Genomic DNA, 22,401 nt, shown 5'->3' on the forward strand with positions numbered 1-22,401 from the left:
AGACAATTTAAACAGTGGTGTGCTTCCAACTTTATGGAAACAGTTTGGGGAAGGCCTTTTACTCTTTCAGCTTAACTGTGCCCTGTGCATAAAGCCCGGTCCTTAACCCTTATACTGTCAAATACTTGGGGGTTAATACACCCCTGGACGTCAAATACTTTTTTGCTGCACTTTGTAAGTAAACATCACAATTCACAAAGAAAATGTGAAATTTTTTCATGCAAAGATCATCACAATTACTTCAAAACTGATCATTTTACATACTGCCAATGAGCTGTAAAAACTACTAAAAAAAAACTACTGCAACAATCTATTATATGCACAAGGTACAACTGACGCCATTGATGAAATTCATTAAATCACAGAGCCAACTGCGCTTGAACTGGCTGCACGCAAGCACACAGAGGTAAGCACGGATGCTTGCAAGCTAGTCTAGTGCAGCGGCTGAATCCCAGGGACAGTGGTGTTGCAGTTTTGAATGCAGCAGTGGTTATGAGTTGGCTGCTCAACGAATATACAGCACTGACTGATCAGCTCTGGCGTGCTGGCAAATTGATCTGTGAAGAGACAGTAGCTGGTTGTGGCATTCAATGAATGTATGTCGCCAAATATACTCGGTCCCTGTGTGCTGGCAAATTGCACTGGGACATGACTATTGCCAGTTGCAGCATTCAATGTATATACGTGGCCGAATATACTCGGCTCCAGTGTGCTGGCAAATTGCATTGGGAACCAACTATAGCCAGTTCCAGCACTTTAAAGGGTTAAAGACGTGTTTTTTTTTTTTGTTTTTTTTTTAAACGAGTTTGTAGTGGGGAAACTAACTTGCAAAGAACCCTTATCTGAACCCTACAAAACACATTTGGGATAAACTGGAATGCAGCTTTTGAGCCAAGCCTTTTTGACCACCATCAGTATTACTTCTCAAAAATACTATTTTGGCTAAATGGGCACAAATTCCCCACAAAACAGAGCTTATTGCATGAATGTGCTGTTGCGAGATACTATAGACCACATGTACCACTGAATGTTAAGGCATGTCCCTTCCCTCTCCCAGTAGCTCTACTCCCTGGGACAGTCCGGCTGGGACATGTACTGAACTCAGGACACTATGAACTGCAGCTATTCAGATTATTAATTCTTTGAATCCTGTCCTCCCCAGCGTTTTTGGCACTATAGCCCTGCATCCCCAGCAATTTAACAATTTTGAAAAACAAAAATTTTGATTTATAAAAAGTAAAATTTTATTATATGATGATATTATGATAATCCACAATGTTTCAACAACATATTGCTATTATAAAACAATCTGTATGGTATTACAGTCTCGCAGTCTCATCATTTTCTACTGTCCATTGTAAGGATCTACTTTCAAAATTGCACCTTTGAGTAATATACCTCAAAACAGTTCTTCGTGCCAGAAGCAATACACAAGAACTGTCACATGATTTTAATCATCTTCCAATCAATTGCCCCATGTATCTCTCGCTTTTGCATGATGCAACAAGCTGGGAGGACAGTATCGTGTGTCGAGTTTGACTAGGGTGGTACATCTGCCACACCTAATGTACATGTCATTAGGCAAGGTCAAGGAGGAAAGAAATCTCCCATTGAACAGAAGGGCAGAAGCTCTCTTTGTCTGCTTGTACGTTTCTGCATACATTAACATGGGAGCAACTCAAAACAACAGATGCTTAAAGTACAACTGAAAATTGTCTTCTTTCTTGAAACCCATGAGAAAAAACAAAACTAGCCTGCAGCTAAAAATAAAAACAGCAGTGTAACTTGTGTAAGCTGCACAACAGAATATGTAGACAACAGTTTATTATGTGCGTAGTCTAATAGTGTAAAGGCTGGCATTCCGGCCAACCAGATTATAAAAGCAGAGAGGTGCAGCGGTCTTTCTGGAATATGTCTCTACAGCAGCAGACTGTAAGATTTGGACAGAAGAGTGGCATAACAATAGCGCAGCATAACAGATATGCATAGGCTGTATTTCAGGGCAACAAGGTTTAGATAGAAGACAGGTGGGGCCGCCATACCAGCCTTTCAGGTATGTAATACTTTGTGGCTGGCCCCAAAATCAGCTGGCTGGATTCAAAGGGTTAACTGAGCTGAGCTTACTATGCAGCTGCTGGTTACATTATACATATTAGATATACACACTTTTGTTATAAATTTTATACACACACAAATATGTATATACATCACACACACTCTGACATTGCATTCATTAATCTTGGTACACAAAATTGAACATGTAGAGAGGTGAGCAAGTAACATCTGTCATCACACAATTACCATATTATACAGTGTTATTCCTTTTTATAATTCACTTTCTTTGTCTGTTACCTTTTGTTCCAGGTGTTCAACAGACCATAAAAGTACATATATTAAACAATTCTATTGAACCACAGTTTCATCACTGTTCTGGAAAAAAGAAATGACCTCTGTATGGGTACCAAATAAATGCAGGAGCACTGACTGCACAAAATGTTATCACAATACTCGCGCCTAAGAACACAGCCTTGCTCAACTCATTCCACATACCTGGATCACTTCGGAGGTTGCTCAAATCAAGTGCTTGTTGAGTCCGATCATATCGTTTACTCATGCATTGCTGAAAGGGAGACATTATTAAAATTTTACAAAAAAGTAAAGAACACGAAAACATCAAGGCTTCCCTACAGTGTTCTCAATGTCATTACTCATACCTTCAAGATTTCTACTGCCTCAGGTTTCAGGAGCTCTTGCCTAACAACAGAGGATGGTGGAGAAGAGGACCGTACCAGGATTATAAGCTTAAAAAAAAAAAAAGTTAAGATGTTAAACAAATGTGGCTATATATACACCCACAGCTGTAAATAGAGTATTTTGTAAGGTCTAGATCAAGGGTGTCAAACTGTAGTCCTGGAGGGCCGCAGTGGCTGCAGGTTTTCATTCTAACCATCTTAATTAGTGACCAGTTTTTGCTGCTAATTACTTGTTTTAATTAACTTGACTTGGGGCCCTTTACTTCTTTCTTTTTCCTTTATTAGCAGCCAAACAATGAGACACAAAACAAGCCACTACATCATACAATATCTGAAAATAAAGGAAGGTTGAAGGTCTCAGGAAGGTTGATCTCTCAACACTCTGACGATGTTCTTATGAAAAACAGAAAATCAACAGTTTTGGAAATGTTAGCTGTGGCAGAATGAGAGCAACAACAAGCCGTGAAATTAAACGAGTTTAATTAACAGCAAGAATTGGCTTCTCATTAAGAAACTGGTTGGAGTTTGAAGCCCCAGTTTAGCTGGTTATCTGTTGGCTCGTTTCACGTCTCATTTCTGTTTGGCTACATTTTAATGAGGAAACAAATCAATTTAGAGGACTGAATCCTTCTAACAGGGCTATTAAAATGTGAATTAGCAGTGAAAACAGGTCACTGATTAGGAAAAGGGTTAGAATGAAAACCTGTAGCCAGTGTCGCCCTCCGGGCCTGGTGTTCGACAACAGTGGTATAGATTTAAAATTACCTGAAAAATACTAACCTGACTAAAACAAGTTCAAGCAAAGTCAAGCCTTTATTATCTATTTATTAATTTATCTGCAGATAAATCATGTTATGATTTGTACAACATTAAATATTCTGGCAATTGTTACAACTGAGAGAGAGAACACCTTTTTTTAAAAAAAAAAAAAAAAGGAGAACCTTTCCTTTCTAATACAATCTGAGTAAAAAGGAAAAGTGTGAGACGTACCAAATACAGCAGCAAATGAACCACAAGACTAGGAGAAAGCAACAGAACCCTATGCCACTGATCTGATACTCAAGACCCCACCAGCCATAGAACACTCATGTTCTGAATTTTTTACGTCATCAAAAAAAAAAAACCACACACACATTCAACACAATGCCAGTAGCCTGATGGCTATTATAAATACACTACTTTCCCCAGCAAATACCAAGTATCATACCGTAAATTAAGTGAAGAGCTCAAACATATCACTGCTATCACCATGGCTTAGAGTTCTTTTTAGTAACACAAGGATTCCCTGTGTCCAAGTACTCTTTAAAATAACCAGATTTAAAGCATCACAACCCCACCAAACCCAAGTAGGATTCCTTTGTTTGTACTTGCTCACTCAGATGACCTGGGTCACTAGTACCTATCCGCAGATCCATAGCACAAACTGTAATTGCATTACAGTGTTTCCTTGGGGACAGCAGGCTATAGCAGTAACCAAAAATGCAATTTGACCCGTACCATATGTCTTCCTCTTTATTAACACTAATGGGACTTAATCTGTGGTCACGGGTCACATTTTCTTTTGGATAAAAATGATAAGTTAGTCAACTCTCTCCAAAGTAAAATGGCTCAAACTTACAGTTACAAAAAAAACAAAAAACAAAGAAATAGACTCCACTATTAAACTAATTTGACAAAGTGTCTTTGTACTTTAAAATAGAGTGGAAAACTAGACTTGTCAAGATCGTTAATTGACAATACCTTAAAATTTTCTTTGTCTCTGATTTTCTTGGAACTAGCTTTTAAAGCATTTGCGATATTTGAATCTTCCACATAAAATACAGCTTTTTGGCCTTCATAATGAAGCTATAAGAAAAGACAGTTTAAACAAAAAAATTAGAAATTGTGTTTTTCTTCAAACTTAAAAGCAAATTGATGATAAACATTTATAAATACAGCTTTACAACTATACTTTAGATGGAGAGGGGAATGAAGCATTGCACACAACCCACAATGAAGGGAAAAACTAAGAAATTACTTGCCTGCACGGGTTCAAATGGAGCCATACACAACCCCTGAAGTGTAGACAGCAGCCAGGAGTTTGAATACTTTTTTCCAAATGGGATCTGTAAAAGAAACATTCCATAGATCAAAATAAGGTATTTAAAATACAAACATTTCAATGAAAAATAGCAAAAAATCTGCTTGCTTGGAATTTTAATGTGGTTATACTGGAATCATTGTTAAGTTCTATATCATCTGGATTTTTTGGTTATCCGTCTGAGTGCGAGTAGTAAATGTTTGATGCTGATGTGAATGGAGTTTCATCTTTGCTGAAATGTAACACTGCTAGCAGAGGATGGCTGATAATTGCAGAATCACGCCTCCGTTCAAGGACTAATGTTAAAAATCAGTAAAGATATAACACCATTGGCAACAATGTTTTTTATTACTTGTTCACATGTACTCTGACATGCAAAACTAGTCACATCCTTAGCTATTACTATTTAAAATTAAAAACAAATTGTACGAATAGATAATTAAATTATATACATTGCTTACAGTGACTTTAAACCAGCCTTTTCGGGAGGAACCTTCACGAGGTGACAGGCGAAGCCCACTCAGATTGTTTGATGTTCCAGCTCTGTCTCTGTCATTATCATGTCTCTCTTCACCACGTCGTCCAGGTCTAGTCCCATAAGGCATACTAAGAGAAAACAAAAACATTTTAAATCTACTATAGTTAAGAAAGCCAAAATTAAGCTAATTAGCTCCTTACATATTAAAAGAGATTCTAAGCTATAACTATTACTTTGTAAAAGTATAGTTAAAACTTACTACCGTCGTTGGCCAGAGTCATGTAAACTTTCACTCATTGAAACATCACCATCATCATCATCCTCATAACGTGAACGAGGTCCAGGAGCAGCTCCACCACGGTATCGTTGTCTTGATGTCTGTTCACTGTACATCTTTCCCCGAAATGGACCTCTGCCCTTTTTGGTGCGAAATGTGGGGCCACCAACACGGTCATCATGCTCTGAGTTAAAAATTATATCAAACAGTGCACTGAGGCCATTTAAAGAGCCAATACTTTTTTCCCCAAAATACATTAGATTATTTTAAATCAATTAAAATTTGCCACCTTTACAAAACATTTCTGAGCTTAATTTCACTTTTTCGGTTTCCATCAACGGCTGAAATAAATTAAAACATTAAAAACAAAAAATAAATAAAAAAAATTACATTTCTCAACTACTTACTTACTATACATTAAATATAATATGCAATTTTTTTTGTTTTCGTTTTTTTAACTGTGCTTGTGACCAAAATTTCCTAAAGTGAGAGTTAGACAGCACTGTCTGATAGCAAGCACTGGCATCTTGTTTTTGGTATTATGGTAAATTTTTTTAGAACTCCTTTAGAATGAATTTACAACTCTAACTTTCATACTTTGCTACAATTCAAATTCTAACATATGCTTGATGAATTTATACTGTAAATCTATGCAAGTTACAGAATAACTAGGGGAATGCAACCAAAAAGCAATTTGAATGTACATTTACCAAAAAAAAAAAAAAAAAAAAATTCAGTGAGACACCTTGGAAACAAAGGAGCTAGCAACAGCCCTAAGAGAATAAAATCTCTGTTTACAGTGCAACCTACCCAGAGGATGGCAATATCTTCAACACTTCACAGTTCTCCATTGGGGAAGTAGTTAGTGATGTTACTCCACAAAAAAATGCATCTCAGCATGTACAAACTACAGACATCATTGATTGTCTGAAAGAAACCTATATTTTTATATGGGACAAAATGCATTTATTTTCCAATGCCAATGATTTGGGGGTTGTACACAAATTACGTTCAACTATTTATTACAGAAACAAATTTCAAGCAATTATCACACATACAACGAGGGAAATATCTGGGCTAACTGTTTCTGGAATTCACTGGGATTTATTTAGGGTGACCTGCATTTTTTTCATGCTGGCAGCATTCATACATGAACATCTCATTCAAGGTATTGAGGACCATAAAAGGTGCACAGTGCTATTTGCACATTTTTTTTTTTTCTTAAACTTTATTTACATCATCTACTGAAGTAAACTCTAATAGCTATTTTACTGCCTGCACTACTGCTTGTAAACCTTTACTAAACTGTTTTCTCTTTTTTGGATAAATTAATTTTAACTATTTTTACCTTTCCTTGCAGCACAAGGTAGAAAATTTCATGGCAAGGCATTTTAACACTTAATCCCCTTTTCTGTTTAGGCATAATTTTCTAATTAATTAAAACTACATCGTAGGAAGAGTAGGTAAAGACAGCAAATTATCATCTCTGTTCCTTTACCCCGATAATTATAAATGTCACTTCATGTGCTAGCTTATTAATTGTAACAACCAGCAATAAAGATATGAAATTAGTGTTAAGGTAAATATCTGAAATAACTTCCTGCATTTACTTATGATCACAAAATGTCCCCCGACACAAGTAACAAGTCTCTGACCACTCATTGAACCTTGCATGCTGGAATGTAAAAGGTCTCAATCATGACCTAAAGAGAAAAAAGGATTCTCCTATCTCACAGGCTTAAAGGCCAATATTGAATCTTTACAGGAGATTTACTTAACAAGGACCAATACTGACTGAAAAGAGACTGGAGCAGGTAAACCCTCATTTTAGATGTAATAATAAAAACATGGGTGTGGGAATTTAACCCATAACATAATTTCCACTTGAAGCAACATATGTAGCATTCAAAACCTAATGTGGATGACAAAGAATTTATGCATTGGCTAATTTATTTATTAGCACTAGTTACGAATAAGCGCACTCATAAAATCATAACAGCTTGATAGTTTAACTGCATTTTAAACATAGACTTGGACAGGTCCTCAAATATAGCTGCAAAGTGCACATTTATATCTGAAGTCAAGAGAATATTTTTTATTCTTGCCCATAAAAAGGATCAAGGTTTTCATTTGCTCATATTTATCGAATATAAAATTTTCTTTCTCCATTGCAACCAATAAAAGACAGAAATTAAATAAAAACCGAGACAAGGGGTTAAAAACTTGCACGGTATTTCTAAAATATTTACATCACCTGAAAAAACAGATTCTTTGCTAACTACTTTTAGCAATACTAGTGCATCTTTACCTAAGATGGCTAAGCAACCGCTGTCCCCAATTTTATCACTGCTCCATGACAAATTACACAACTAAAAACCATAGCCCATGTCAGGTTTACCTACTTTAAAGCCATCTTCCAGCACAGTTGTGCTCACTTCTTTTTCTGAGCCAAGAGTGTGCTTGCTGCCTGACAAAGCCAGCACTTTTAAAAAGTATTAGGTTCAGCAATAATTTGTCATTTTTCCATTCTACCATGGTATGCAAAATAACAGACATCAAAACAAACAGGATTCTATTCTGCTTGTGTGCTCCACAGCCCACTAGTTACCAGATGTTCCCAGCACTGTAGCAGTGCCTTGTGAAGTGTTCATAACACAGTGCATTAAGCCTCCCCATTGCTACATTCAATTTACTGTACTGCCGGTTGAACCCTCATTGGTTCTCAACTCTTGCATGTAAAGAGCCCAGCCCAATGAACAAAGTCAGACCGGTTTGATTTTATCCTAGCCAATCTTTGAGTATTTGATCTCAGTTGTTAGGTATATCACATTAGGTGATTGGCTTTACGGGAACACACCATCAACTGCCTCCGAGTGGCAAAGACTGAAAATCACTGCAAAAGTCGTCATATGTGGCATAGGTTTGATTGGCAAAACACAAATAGAGGTGTGTTTTTTTTTTGGAGACCAATGGATCCCCAGAGAAGAAATTCTCATAGGAAAAAACTGGAGAGCATTGAAAGCCATTTTAAGGAGGACTAACTATTTCACATATCTTTCATAAAAACCAAACTAGAGACTAGGAAGGCTACACAACTGATTACAGAGAATTCCAAAATAGATCATGAATATGGCAGATCTCCTGTGGAGGTGATCTATAGGAAAAGACTAGCCATGCAATCAGAACTTAATCTCCGGACATCAAGAAAAACTAAACAACTTAATTTTAAAATTGCCACATTGTTATCATTGTTGTCTCTCTCTGTTCATAGTAAGATTCTAACAGTGTGGTCCAGATCTAATTATGCAGACCCAGATCGTCAGGATGACTTTGATTTATGCAGGGACGATTCCAGTTCGGCGCAAAGACGATTCTTAATGTCGTCATTTCGCGCACTTCGATGGTCCGGGATTTTTTGTGTTATTTTCTACGTAATAAAGTTATAGCGTAATGAAAATTGCATAATTAGATCTGGACCACCCTATAGTTCAACAAATCCATAAGTAGGAAGTTTACAATGCAAAAACAAAACTTGCGCTACTGGAAATAAAATTAGGAATCATAAAGAGATAACGGACACATACATTTGAAGAGTTCTAAAAGTCCTAATATACCTCTCAGTAAAAGATTAGACAAAAGCTTAGGAGTGCAGAAAAAAAAACTGATAAATCCGACACTGAAATACAAGCCATAAACTCAAATCCAAAGTAGGAAGGCTGTAGGCCCAGGTGGCTATCTAGTGGAATTTTAGTTAAAATACCTCAACTAAGTCAGATCCATTATTAATAACAACATTCATAGAAGCTAAATAGAAAATTCTACCAAAACATTCCTGGAAGCATTTATAACTGTTCCTCCCAAGTAAAAATAAGCACATAGAACAATTTCATTCCTGAATAACAAAGTGAAGATAATAGCAAAAGTCTTATTTAGAAGGATTGAGAAAGTGCTTGCCTCGGTAGTATCACAAGACCATCCCAGATTTATTAAAGAAAAATACTCTGATTTAAACCTTCCACACCTGCTTAATGTAGTGTGCTTGCCCTCAAAATCTGATTCACAAGAAGTTTTACCATCTTTAGATGCAGAAAAATGATAGGATAGAATTGACTTATTTACTACACTGCACAGACTTTGGCTTGGCCCCAATATACCTGCATAGATTATAGAGTGCTTTATACAGTACCTTGCAAAAGGAATCATCTCCTCAGTTTGTCCCATTTTGTCACATTACAACCTGGAACTAAAACTGATTTCTGGGGAGTGACCACCATTTGATTCAAAATGTTTTTATTGTGATGCAAACAATGATTATGACAAAAAAAAAAGAATAATTTGTACAGCTACCTTTTGCCACTCTTACAACTGCAAGTCTCTTGGGGAATGCCTCTAATAGCTTAGCACATCTAGCCATTGGGAATTTCACCCATTACACAAGTCAAATCTGCTCCAACTCCTTCAACTTAGATAGGTTATGTTGGTGTAAAGAAACCTTCAAATTATGCCCCGAGGTCTGGGATTTGACTAGGCCATTTCCTGGCATTTAAATACTTCTTTCCCTTTAAGCCACACCCGTATAGCTTTAGGGTTATGCTAGAAGGTGAAACTTTGTCAAAGTTTCAAATTTGAAACAGACAAACAGTTTTGTCTGCTGACAGTTTAATGCTTATGTTTTCACCATTTTAGGTCATTCATTGCATTTCAGCCAATTAAATCTGAAGAAAAAACAGTGATGTTCTAAAACGTTTGACCTGTTGTGAGTGAGAGTGTGCGTTTCTGTATATATATATATATATATATATATATAACACACACAGCATATTTTATTATCATACCATGTCAACAATTTGGACTATATGTATTTTTAAGTCTATTACATAAAATGCAAATAAATATCTATTTTAATTTCAGGTTATAATGCAACAAAACAGACAAACACTGAGGGGGTTGAATAGCACCATACTAGACAAGAAGCCTCAGTCTATATGAAAAACACAAAGATTACTTCAAATTAGAATGAGGTACTTAAAGTTGACCCATTATTAGTGTTGGGCGGTATACCGGTTCATACCGAAAACCGTTTTTTATTTGTGTTATGATATGGATTTTTCTTATACCACAACACCAGTTTAAATTGCCTAAACAATGTTCGGAATGTGGCGCAGTAGGAAACTGTTTAAGGGGGACCTTTTTCACTGCTACACCGTTAAATAGGCATGCAATAGAGTACAAACGGTAGTGGAGGTATTGTGTGGTGAAAATGGACAGAGAACATTCCGTCCGTTGCCTGGAGATACATTGGTTTTAAAAGGTCGGATGTGGACCATTATGTTCAAATCTGTGAATAATGTTTCTATAGTACTGGATAATGCTACAAGTCAAATTGTTCTCGTTTTATTTTTTTTTTTCAATGCACTGTAATGTACCTGGGTACTGTGTAATCGTGTGACGACATGTTGACTTTATTCTCGTAATTTGTCATTAAAGTTGAACATCGTAAACTAAACCATCATAAAATGAATATTTAAATTTACTACATTTTCTCAAATGCCATCATAAGTTATGTAGCACATTAAATGCTTTGCATTAAGTGTTCCCCGAGCCATGTTAAATCGGTACGTGCTTCTTAATCTGACTTCCTCTTGTACTGAGGCGGCGCCGGCAGCGATCGTCACACAGAATACATTCCTGCTCCCAGAACATTTAGAATGCTAAGATAAATACTTCATATAATTTTCATGATGAAATGCATTAATCATGTGGGGGGGGCTGCACTGCTGCCTCGCAGCAAGGGGGTCTCGGGTGTACCTGCCTTGAATTTGCATGTTTTTCTGGTGGGTTTATTCGGCGTGCTTCAGTTTCCTTTCAATGTCATGTACAGGGTGCGGCAGAAATAACTTCCCACATTTCAAAGGGGGATTGAAAAAAAATGCTACGAGGTATCACCAAAAACTTTTTATTTCCCAAATGTAGACATAAAGTTTTTTTTACTTTAAGTTTTAAAAATGATATCGTCCAAATGGTGGCCTTGACGGCTGATACACATTTGGAGCCAAGAGTTTTCCATCACTCTCACTAGCATGTCAGGCGAAATTCCTTCAATTTCTTCTTGAATAGCCTCCTTTAGTTGGTCCAAGGACAGAGGACAATGTTTGAAAACCTCCTGTTGCCCTTACTCTTTGAACCCACAGCAAAATCGTTTTCCGGCCTGGAACACTTTCTTTCATTAGCACGTAAACTGAACTGTGCGCGAAATACCCTCTGCGTTGCAGCTACAGATCTGCCATTTTTGAAAAAAGCCTCCATATGGCATGGCGACGACTGAAAACTTTATTATTTAAAACAGATAGAGGGGTGCGGTCCGTTCCGTTAGGTAAGGTACGTACCTAACGGAACGGACCGCACCCCTCTATCTGCTTTGGGGACCCCACAGTGATTTTTTGAAATGTGGGAGTTATTTCTGCTGCACACTATAGGATGTGGGGTTTTGTTATGTTATATTGGCCCTGCTAGTGTATGTTTTGCTCGTATTCACCCTGCGATGTGCTGGCGTTCAGGATTTGCTCCTGCCTCGCACGCAATGCTTGCTGGGATGGGTGCAACCCTGAATGGATGGCATAATTAAACATGTATAACAAAGATTTTTTTTTCAAGTTCTGAACACTCCATAGTCTAAGTTTATAACTAGTTTTAATTTCACAAAGACGTTTATCGTGTGGTGATTGGTTAGGTGGGGAAAGAAAAAGGATAGGAGCTGAGGGTTTGGTACATCAGATAGAGACAGCATGCATGCAATAAAGAAAGCCCACTCAGAACAACATCCACTGAATTCTGTGTTCGTGTCTCCGACAACCAGATCATGAACCTAACATTTACACAATATTTAAGTTAAACCTGTGCGATACCCATTCAAACATACAGATTTTTGGAGCCTCGTCACACCTGCAATTAAGTTCTCTACACTGAATGTACACCCGGGGACCCCTTACTGCATGGGAGCAGCACTACCGTGCATGTTTAATACCTGCTTTAATGCATTTCATCCTGAAAATGATATCAAGTATATACAGTGGGATGCAAAAGTTTGGGCAACCTTGTTAATAGTCATTATTTTCCTGTATAAATCGTTGGTTGTTACGATAAAAAATGTCAGTTAAATATATCATATAGGAGACACAGTGATATTTGAGAAGTGAAATGAAGTTTATTGGATTTACAGAAAGTGTGCAATAATTGTTCAAACAAAATCAGGCAGGTGCATAAATTTGGGCACCATAAAAAAGAAATGAAATCAATATTTAGTAGATCCGCCTTTTGCAGATATTACTGCCTCTAAACGCTTCCTGTAGGTTCCAATGAGAGTCTGGATTGTGGTTGAAGGTATTTTGGACCATTCCTCTTTACAAAACATCTCTAGTTCATTCAGGTTTGATGGCTTCCGAGCATGGACAGCTCTCTTTAACTCACACCTCAGATTTTCAATTATATTCAGGTCTGGGGACTGAGATGGCCATTCCAGAACGTTGTACTTGTTCCTCTGCATGAATGCCTTAGTGGATTTTGAGCAGTGTTTGGTCGTTGTCTTGTTGAAAGATCCAGCCGCGGCGCAGCTTCAGCTTTGTCACTGATTCCTGGACATTGGTCTCCAGAATCTGCTGATACTGAGTGGAATCCATGCGTCCCTCAACTTTGACAAGATTCCCAGTCCCTGCACTGACCACACAGCCCCACAGTATGATGGAACCACCACCATATTTTACTGTAGGTAGCAGGTGTTTTTCTTGGAATGCTGTGTTCTTTTTCCTCCATGCATAACGCCCCTTGTTATGCCCAAATAACTCAATTTTAGTTTCATCAGTCCACAGCACCTTATTCCAAAATGAAGCTGGCTTGTCCAAATGTGCTTGAGCATACCTCAAGCGGCTCTGTTTGTGCTGTGGGCAGAGAAAAGGCTTCCTCCGCATCACTCTCGCATACAGCATCTCCTTGTGTAAAGTGCGCCGAATGGTTGAACGATGCACAGTGACTCCATCTGCTGCAAGATGATGTTGCAGGTCTTTGTCTATCCGAAACCTTTCTTGGTCTGCCACTTCGAGCCTTAACTTGAACTGAGCCTGTGGTCTTCCATTTCCTCAATATGTTCCTAACTGTGGAAACAGACAGCTTAAATCTCTGGGACAGCTTTCTGTATCCTTCCCCTAAACCATGATGGTGAACAATCTTTGTCTTCAGGTCATTTGAGAGTTGTTTTGTGACCCCCATGTTGCTACTCTTCAGAGAAAATCAAAGGAGGAGGGAAACTTACAATTGACCCCCTTAAATACTCTTTTTCATTATAGGATTCACCTGTGTATGTAGGTCAGGGGTCACTGAGCTTACCAAGCCAATTTGAGTTCCAATAATTAGTTCTAAAAGTTTTGGAATCAATAAAATGACAGCAGTGCCCAAATTTATGCACCTGCCTGATTTTGTTTGAACAATTATTGCACACTTTCTGTAACTCCAATAAACTTCATTTCACTTCTCAAATATCACTGTGTGTCTCTCCTATATGATATATTTAACTGACATTTTTTATCGTAACAACCAACGATTTATACAGGAAAATAATGACTACTAGCAAGGTTGCCCAAAATTTTGCATCCCACTGTATCTTAGTATTCCAAGTTTTCAGAGAGCAGTAATATCATGAAGTGAATGTCTTCTGTCCGGTGCTCACTGCTGGCACCTTCTCTTAGTGAAGAGGAAGTCAGTTTAAGAAGCGCGTAGTGATTAAAAACTGGGTCGGGGAACACTTAACACAAAGCATTTAATGTGCTACATTAACTTATGATAGGGTTTGATAAAATCTAGTAAATTAAACATTGATTTTAGGATGAAGTTTAGTTTACAACATTCTACTTTAATTATAAAATAAACTATGAGAATAAAGTGGAAATGTCAACTTTAATCTCAACATAAGCATCAAGATTAAAGTGGAAATGTAGAATAAAGTCAACATGTCAACTTTATTCTCAATATATAGTTTTTTTTTCCTTCCCTGTGTCCGTATTTTATTTTCTTCACCGTTGCCCTAAAATGATTCCGTAGGGCTATACCACAAATAGCATTATAAGTGCAAGCTATAGTTTTATTATTTGTGTATATAGCTTAGCTTGAAGCAAGGACCATATTAATGCAATTTGCCTTAATGATGGTTCAGTTGGTAAAGACGTCATCACCAAGTTGCACTTGTTTTATTTTATTTTTACTTTTATTTCGTGAATACTGTGTAATACACCTGGGCTTGAAGTCTTCAAGTAATAGTATTATTACTGGAAGTTGCACTATTTATTTTATTGTTGTTATTTATTAGTTTAAATATTATTATGCAGTTTAATGATGGCAAAGTTGTTTAAAAAGTCATCATAACATGTCAGTGGACAGAGATTGTTAACATTAACAGAAAGTGTAGTTGGTTTACAAAAAATACTTACTATTTATTCCTTTTCTAAGACATGTTCAGTGCAATACAACTTTTGACAAGCACCTCTGGATATTTTACCAAGTCTAAATGCCTCTTTGGATGGTTTAAAATATGTTGTCAAAATTTTAGTTTAAGTTGTTTGCAAAATTTGTACAATAAAAAAGGTTCTATATTTTGACTGCATCTGTCATACAATGCGATTCCTTCTCTTCATTAGTGCCACCCCCTTGAAAACTATCACTTTATGGAGCCATGCAAACCTGTATTAATACTTGTGTGCACATTAAAATATTTTTTGTACAAACAGGTTATTCTTAGCCAGTCTGCTGCAGTAACTGCAGTGGAAAATGTGGTTAACATCCACTCATGCATGGGGAAAAAAAATACAGTTGAATACCATGAATCCAGTATAATTTAGAAAAATACCATGCTATAGAATTTTGGTCATACCGCCCAGCACTACCCATTGAACTCACTGAACTACTGACTACTCATCTCCAGAAGAAACTGGTGATAAAGGAGATTATGAGAGAAATGAAAATATCACTATACGCAGAAGATATGGCGTTTTATGCATCAGACCCACAATTACATCTTCCATTAGTCTTAAAATATCTTACAAGAAATTTTTACAATTCCTGGATTCAAAATGAATTTGCAATAAGTGTGCTTTTCCGGTGAATTCTCAAATATCTCATGCCAGATTTGATAACTATTAGTTCCTAACATTAAAACAGTTTAAATATCCAGGGATAACCACCACAGGTATAAAGATCTTTTTCAATACAACCTTTGAAGTACTGGGGTGGGGGGGAATTAACAGATGTTTCATCCTATACTTTACCTTAGCTGGGAAAATTAATACTGTCAAAATGAACAACTTCCCTAAGCTGCTACCGTGGATATACAAAGACTACTCACACCTGCCAAAATCACAGATTTTGTGTAATAGAAAATAAATGAAACGAAGATTAACTGCTGATCATGTAGATCGTTTTGTCTGTGCTGAAATTCCTGAATTATGGTACAAAGTCATTAAACACATGTCTCATGGACCTCATTTAAAAGATTCAGCATGTTGGGACTCGAAAGATTCCAAATATTGTTTTTAACGAAGTTCTGAAATAAAAGTGAAACTAATGAAATAGCAACAAGTCAAAGAAAAAAAAAATCTTAAAAGTGTGTATCCGGAAAACCAAACACGGGATTGGCAAGCGAAGCCCTTAGAGTGTGTGTGTGTGTGTGTGTGTAATACATATATCTCAACATCAAACCATTCTATTAATAAATTAAACTCAATCATGAAATCATTCCTCTGAAACTCAAAACAGTCACAAATCCAAAGAGAGACTCTAAAAACGTCTTAAGTTTTACTGCTGGGCAGCAAATGTACACACACTACAAATCTAGGAAACTGGCAGAAATTCATGAATTTTTACCAGCCTGGCTTGGAATTGAAAACAAATCCGGTTTTAAATCTTTTTAGGCTATTAATTGTCATATTATACTTAAAAATACTTTTGTTAGAAATAATTCAAAGATCTGCAATATCTCTCATTAAATTTACATTTATTCAGTTTTACTAATCTAGCATTTTTGTATGTGATTTATATGTTTACACACACATACATAAATACATACACACACACAGAGTACAGAAATAAATAAAAACCATGTACACGTTTAGTCAATTTAATTTTTTTTTTTTAAAAAGACAAATGCTTGGAAAACAAACTTCTCACCCCAAAGAAGCAAAGCATTTGCTGACAATTATGCTTTTTTACTAGAGCCACTCTTTCAATGGGTTACTTCATTTGAGACCTGTTACAACAAGTTTAACAATAAAAGACCATCCTAAACAATTAATCCTCATCATGAGGAGGTTCAGGTTGGCAGTGTACCAAGTATCTTCAGAATACACTATATTCAAATACTCTTGAAAAACCAATGGTTATTTAAACTGGCTATGAACTAGATGCACCAGTCATACATTTTTTATACTAAAAGCCTGTAACAGTGCAAATTATCAACTCAAGGAACAGTTCAGCTATTATTAATGCAACACTTAAATCAGTATTTCCAAAAATAAAAAAAATACACAAAAAATAAACATATTTTGACAAGCTACTAACAACAACCCTGACAAAGAGATGCACACAAAATGCTTTGGATGATACCCATGTTTCTTGTTCAACTATATACAGGCAGTCCCTGGGTTGAGAACGTCAGACATGTGGACAACCCATGGTTACAAATGGACTGCCCCAACTCCATAAATCATCTTATAATAAATTCTAACCTGACAAACTGTGATAAATCCTGCCTTACAAATGAATGCTCTCCTTTTCTACATGAGTGACGCAGCTTGATTGGTCAAAATGGATATCTTATAAGTAAAGCTAATTAAAATTTGAATTCAGCTGATTCAGAGCATTATTTTCATTGGCTTATGTTTATTTTTATGACAAATAATGATAGTGGATAAAAATTGCAATAGATTACAACAGAACATTCTATAAAAAAATGTGTTTCTAGCATGAACTATCGCATGGTTATTTGTGCAGTTTAGAATTGATTGATTTTGAATGCACGATCAACATCGAAACTCATCAAATCTGATCACAGACCCATTTTTCTATTATGTTACCCTGAACAATGCCATCATACAGTTATAGGGGGGCTTCAGCTACAAAATCATTTATGATGAGAAAGAAAAGCTCTGAACAAACATCCCTTAATGCCCAATTGACTTGTGTAGTAAACCCGCTCTCTCCAACAGCAGAGTCAAACCCTGACTCTAAAGCACCAGGCCCATTCTCTCCAACAAGTCCATAACTTTCTGGGTAATTTAATTAATAAAGTTATGTTACCTCAAAAACGAATGTTAACATTGAATCATCCTCCTTTTTCTTTTTTTTTGTTGTTTTAGGAACTGTTTTTTTACAGCACTGTACTGTATGAAGTTACTTTTATAATTACTACAGTATTATGTACAGTTCTGTATATTATGTTTTAAGATTTTTTTATATTTATGTGTTTTACATGCACAGCAAGGTAAAACAAATAGAAGACTCAGGCAAACATTTGAATAAGCGACATTAAATAAGAACCATACATATGCGTCCCAACTTACATACAAATTCGACTCAAGGACAGACCAAAAAAACGGATCTTCTTCTTAATCCAAGGACTGCCTGTATATGTGATCCCATAACATTCCTAAACTAAGCATACGAGTTGTACAATTTAATTCACTTATAAACAGAACTGAACTTACACAGGAAACCTTTTATAGTTGGACACTTTGGTTAAACCTTATTTCATTCTCCTAGTAAAATTAATTTCAGTCTCTAACGAGCAGTATGTGAACAGACACCTCCACATAATTTTTTCTGAGTTTACCTTTACTATGATGTTCAAAAATGTGGTACTATTTGAATTCCTTTGTAATTAAATCACACAATAAGAATTTACAGTTATGTTTCTTCACTTTGTGAAAATACTGGCGAGATATTCCTTTTGTAACTACTAACTTGCACAGTAAATAAAATGTCACATGTAGTACATGATCCAGAAGTGTAAACATTTATGAGCAATGCCAAGATTTGCCTTTTCCAGTAATGTGCAAGAACAATATTATGGTAAGTAGCTTTAATCCAACCATCCTCAGAAGTATGTAAGAGCAATGTTTTAACAAAGCATACATAACACTGCACCTCTCTGCTTTAAATGGCTCCAAGTCTAAGAGAGGTTCTGCCTTGTGCCAAATACTACCAGAGTAAAAAGTCCAGCCTTCTGCAATCCCAAAAGAGCCTAAAGTAGCTCTGAAGATGGATGACCAAAGAATATACCTGATGCAACATATCGAGAACAATGCATCTCAAGGGCCTTTACACAGGATATTTGGCCTTGAACACAGGTTTCAATCAAAGAAACCTCTCTTGACAGTTTTAGAGTGTGTGTGTGTGTGTGTGTGTATAAGAAACATGAAATAGTTATAAAACTTAAAATCTTGTTAAACATAAGTGTGCAGTTGAATTAACTTACTACATGTTATTAATAAACCAAGAACTGCACGACAAGCTCGACGGTATGAAAACCTCAAAAAACAAGCATAAAAAACGAACATGAAAAATAGTGCTTATTCCGCGTACATTTGTGCAGTTTTAAGTCCAGGTTCCAAAGCAATCTAGTCAACTTTTGCAATATTTACCTGGAGTTGGTCCCTCCAGTTCAAGACCTTGTAATAGACGCAAAGGAAAAAAAGTCCTTTGTGTTCTTAATCGTGCGACACACTAGACAAGAACCTGCTCACTACATACATACATACATACATACATACATACACATACATACATACACACACACACACTGATTCCTATCACGTTTCAGTTCCGGTGTTTTTCCAAAACAAAACTACTCAAAGTGGTGCATGAAGGAAAATTATTCATAGAAGATTACAAGATGTCCAAAATTATGCCCATCACCGTCTTCGTAAACCCCGGCCATCCCCAACACACACAATACTAAGCAAATGAACGTGGATGCAGCAGCCGCAGCGCTGTAAACGTACTAATAGGCACTACACACAATGGCATCAGACCAATTACACATCTACACCCGTTACAACTCTAGCTTACAGCCTTTGTGTACATGCACACCGCACCACCGGTATTACCTGAGTATCCAATCGGCAAGAACGTTGCCTCTTGTCGCCCATCATAGACACCATCTGTGGGGGGAAAACCAACTCCATTTTAGTCCGAATCTTAAAACATCGCTTACCATTAAAATATCGACCCTCTTCAGCCATAGCCATGTTCCTCCGCCACTCCACAATGCGCCGACGCGCGCCACAACCTGCTGTGGGAAAAATTCAACTATTTTTTAACAGATTTGTGTACGTTAATAAATGATACTCAAGCTTTCAGGGATTTGTACAGGACGCATGCGTCAAGGACCTCGCACACACATGAGTTCTATGGCATTTTCAATGTAGGAGGTTGTCCGTACAGCGCCCTCTACAGTTGGTCATCCAACAAAAGCAAAGATTTAACATCCAGGGTACATTCATAATCAGAGCAAATGATAATTCTTTAATGTGAAAAATGCAGCCGTGACCACGGACTAAACTGAGCTTTGCTGTTCCAAAAATGACACTAGAAAACTACTGCATCACATAACTGCCTTTACAAGCATTCCTTGTTTCACCGATTCTGGATTTGAATAATTCACTTTGTAACTATCACTTTACTAGAAATACTGATGCCGGGGCGTTAATCAATTTCTAAAGCTGATATAGTTTGAGAAATACTTAAATTGTAAGTTGTTTTCCATACTAACAAAGGTAAACATAAAACAGTATTAAAATAACCTAAAAGTGAAAGCTTTACAAATGTGACTTAATAAACGTTTCTATTTCATCAGCCTGAAGTCGCTTGTTAATGCCCACTGTAAATCGTCACCCAAAATGGGATTACACTCTCGACCCGATACCTACTCTAATGATTGAACTTTATTTTGAAGTCGCTAGCCATTCTAATCTTTGAACGCACCGTCCTAAACGCGACATAGGCCTATGTAGATCGTGAGTCAAGCGCGATTCGTTATATTTTTACCATTTCTTATATAAGCTTTATAAATACTGTATAAATACACAGGATAGATAAGTGAACGCTTGTTGTACGGTATCTCACGTTTGAAAATGTGGGGCTTTAAATCAGTATGCTATGATAAATAAGAAAACAAACTTAAACGGAATCGTCGAATGCCTACAAGACGTTCCGTGTAGCTACACTGCAACGCTATCAGAGACAATATAAAATTATGTGGGGATCTTAAACTGATCAGATTGAAGCAGATATTGAGTAATGTGTATTGGATAGGTCTGGTATGGAGAAGCAGAAAACTACTGTCCATTCGCTATGTAAACAAGTGTCAGTTGAAGTCTTCAAAATGCAATTTGCTTGATAAAAAGGTGTTTATGGATAACCATAAACTTTAATGCTACCATGATTTCATAAATTAATTCTGTGAATGCTTAAAATGCTGATAACCAGGGAGCATGCACGTTAAATGAACACTACTAATAGCCACATACTGTAAAGTACTTTTAAAGAGACTTTGAAAAGAAAAAAAAAAATCCTTGCCATATACTGAACGCACCAAAACTCTATTCAGAATGATTTCCACTTTTTTCTTTTGTCATTTATATACCTACTGATCCAGTTCACAGTTGTCCAGGTCCAGAGTTTATTCTTGCATCAGTTGCCATAAGGAAATAAACCATTATCATCTGGGAAAACATCTCTGAATATCATATGATCTACTTTTATTTATTTTTATACGGGTATTGAAATATAACTGCAAAGCTTAGTCTGAGGTTTACAAGGTAATATTTTATCTTTTACCAAAAAGAGTCTTCCAAGCAGGCAATGTTAAGTGGTTCACATTGTAATTATATCACTGCCTATAAAAAGAATACCCTGCCATTTGTAAATTAGTAGGCACAGGTGCATATATCCACGTGGGGATAACATCTTCCACACAAATAAAATACTATCATCATAACTGAAGTTTTATTATTTTCTTAATTATGTGGTGTTTAATTTGGGTGCACAACTCAGAGATGGACATGCAATAGAGAGGTCAGTGTTTCCACCTCATTCCTTCTCGGTGTCATTTCTAGTCCAAAATACCATCTTTGTAAATCCTGTCCGAGTGTGCCTGGCTGTTACGCACAAGTATCTTTACAGTAGGCTAGCATCCCATCCACAGTTGATTTGTGCTTTGCAGCAGATACCATAGTTTGGAATAAAGCCAATTTGCAAAATGGAGGAGTGCAATTCTCAAATGGGTACTCGGTCTGGGCCCTGTAGATCAAAAATATTTCAGACCATCCAGTTTCTTAGTTACTAACCAATTTAAGGGTTAATGGAACATGCACTTTCACATTCTGTTTTTGAACATACTATGTGGTGTCAGAAATTCATTTCAAAATCTCTTTTTACTTTCTGGGAAACATTAATACAATATGAAGTACAATGTAGCAGGATATGCATTTTGTCAAATGCTAATCTCCATTTCTAACTTTTCTAAAAATGTATTCCTTTGACCAGGTTTCACAAATGCCCCAAATAAAATAGAACTCTGGAGCAATTCTACATTCATGAAATTGCATACTCACAACCACAGCAGGGGTGCTCAACTGTGCAACTGGATTACCATGTTAGTTTACATTTTGTGCAAAACATTTTTTTCATTAAAAGAAATAATTTCTTTTGGCTTGCTGAACATGCTATATTTAGCAGATCCTACTGTGTGTGTGCGCGCATGTGTGTTTACCTG

The 22,401-nt window shown here is 36.6% G+C and overlaps 1 protein-coding gene across 3 annotated transcripts in view; it reads right to left on the minus strand.

The window, feature by feature from the left end:
* Positions 1–22,401, minus strand: part of nxf1b (nuclear RNA export factor 1b) — an 87,723-nt gene that overhangs the window by 54,014 nt on the left and 11,308 nt on the right. For 2 of the 3 annotated variants that reach the window (XM_039760725.1, XM_039760727.1), the window contains exons 2-8: positions 19,733–19,786; positions 5,571–5,772; positions 5,295–5,439; positions 4,775–4,858; positions 4,494–4,598; positions 2,715–2,801; positions 2,551–2,620 (exon numbers count right to left, since the gene is read on the minus strand). In XM_039760725.1, the coding sequence (XP_039616659.1) occupies positions 2,551–2,620; positions 2,715–2,801; positions 4,494–4,598; positions 4,775–4,858; positions 5,295–5,439; positions 5,571–5,772; positions 19,733–19,786 (747 nt within the window). Of the gene's footprint in view, positions 1–2,550; positions 2,621–2,714; positions 2,802–4,493; positions 4,599–4,774; positions 4,859–5,294; positions 5,440–5,570; positions 5,773–19,732; positions 19,787–19,839; positions 20,027–22,401 lie in introns of those variants that run through there. The other variant, XM_039760726.1, reaches the window with a different exon arrangement.

The sequence above is a fragment of the Polypterus senegalus genome, chromosome 8 (genome assembly GCF_016835505.1).
Source record: "Polypterus senegalus isolate Bchr_013 chromosome 8, ASM1683550v1, whole genome shotgun sequence".
Lineage (NCBI taxonomy): Eukaryota > Metazoa > Chordata > Cladistia > Polypteriformes > Polypteridae > Polypterus > Polypterus senegalus.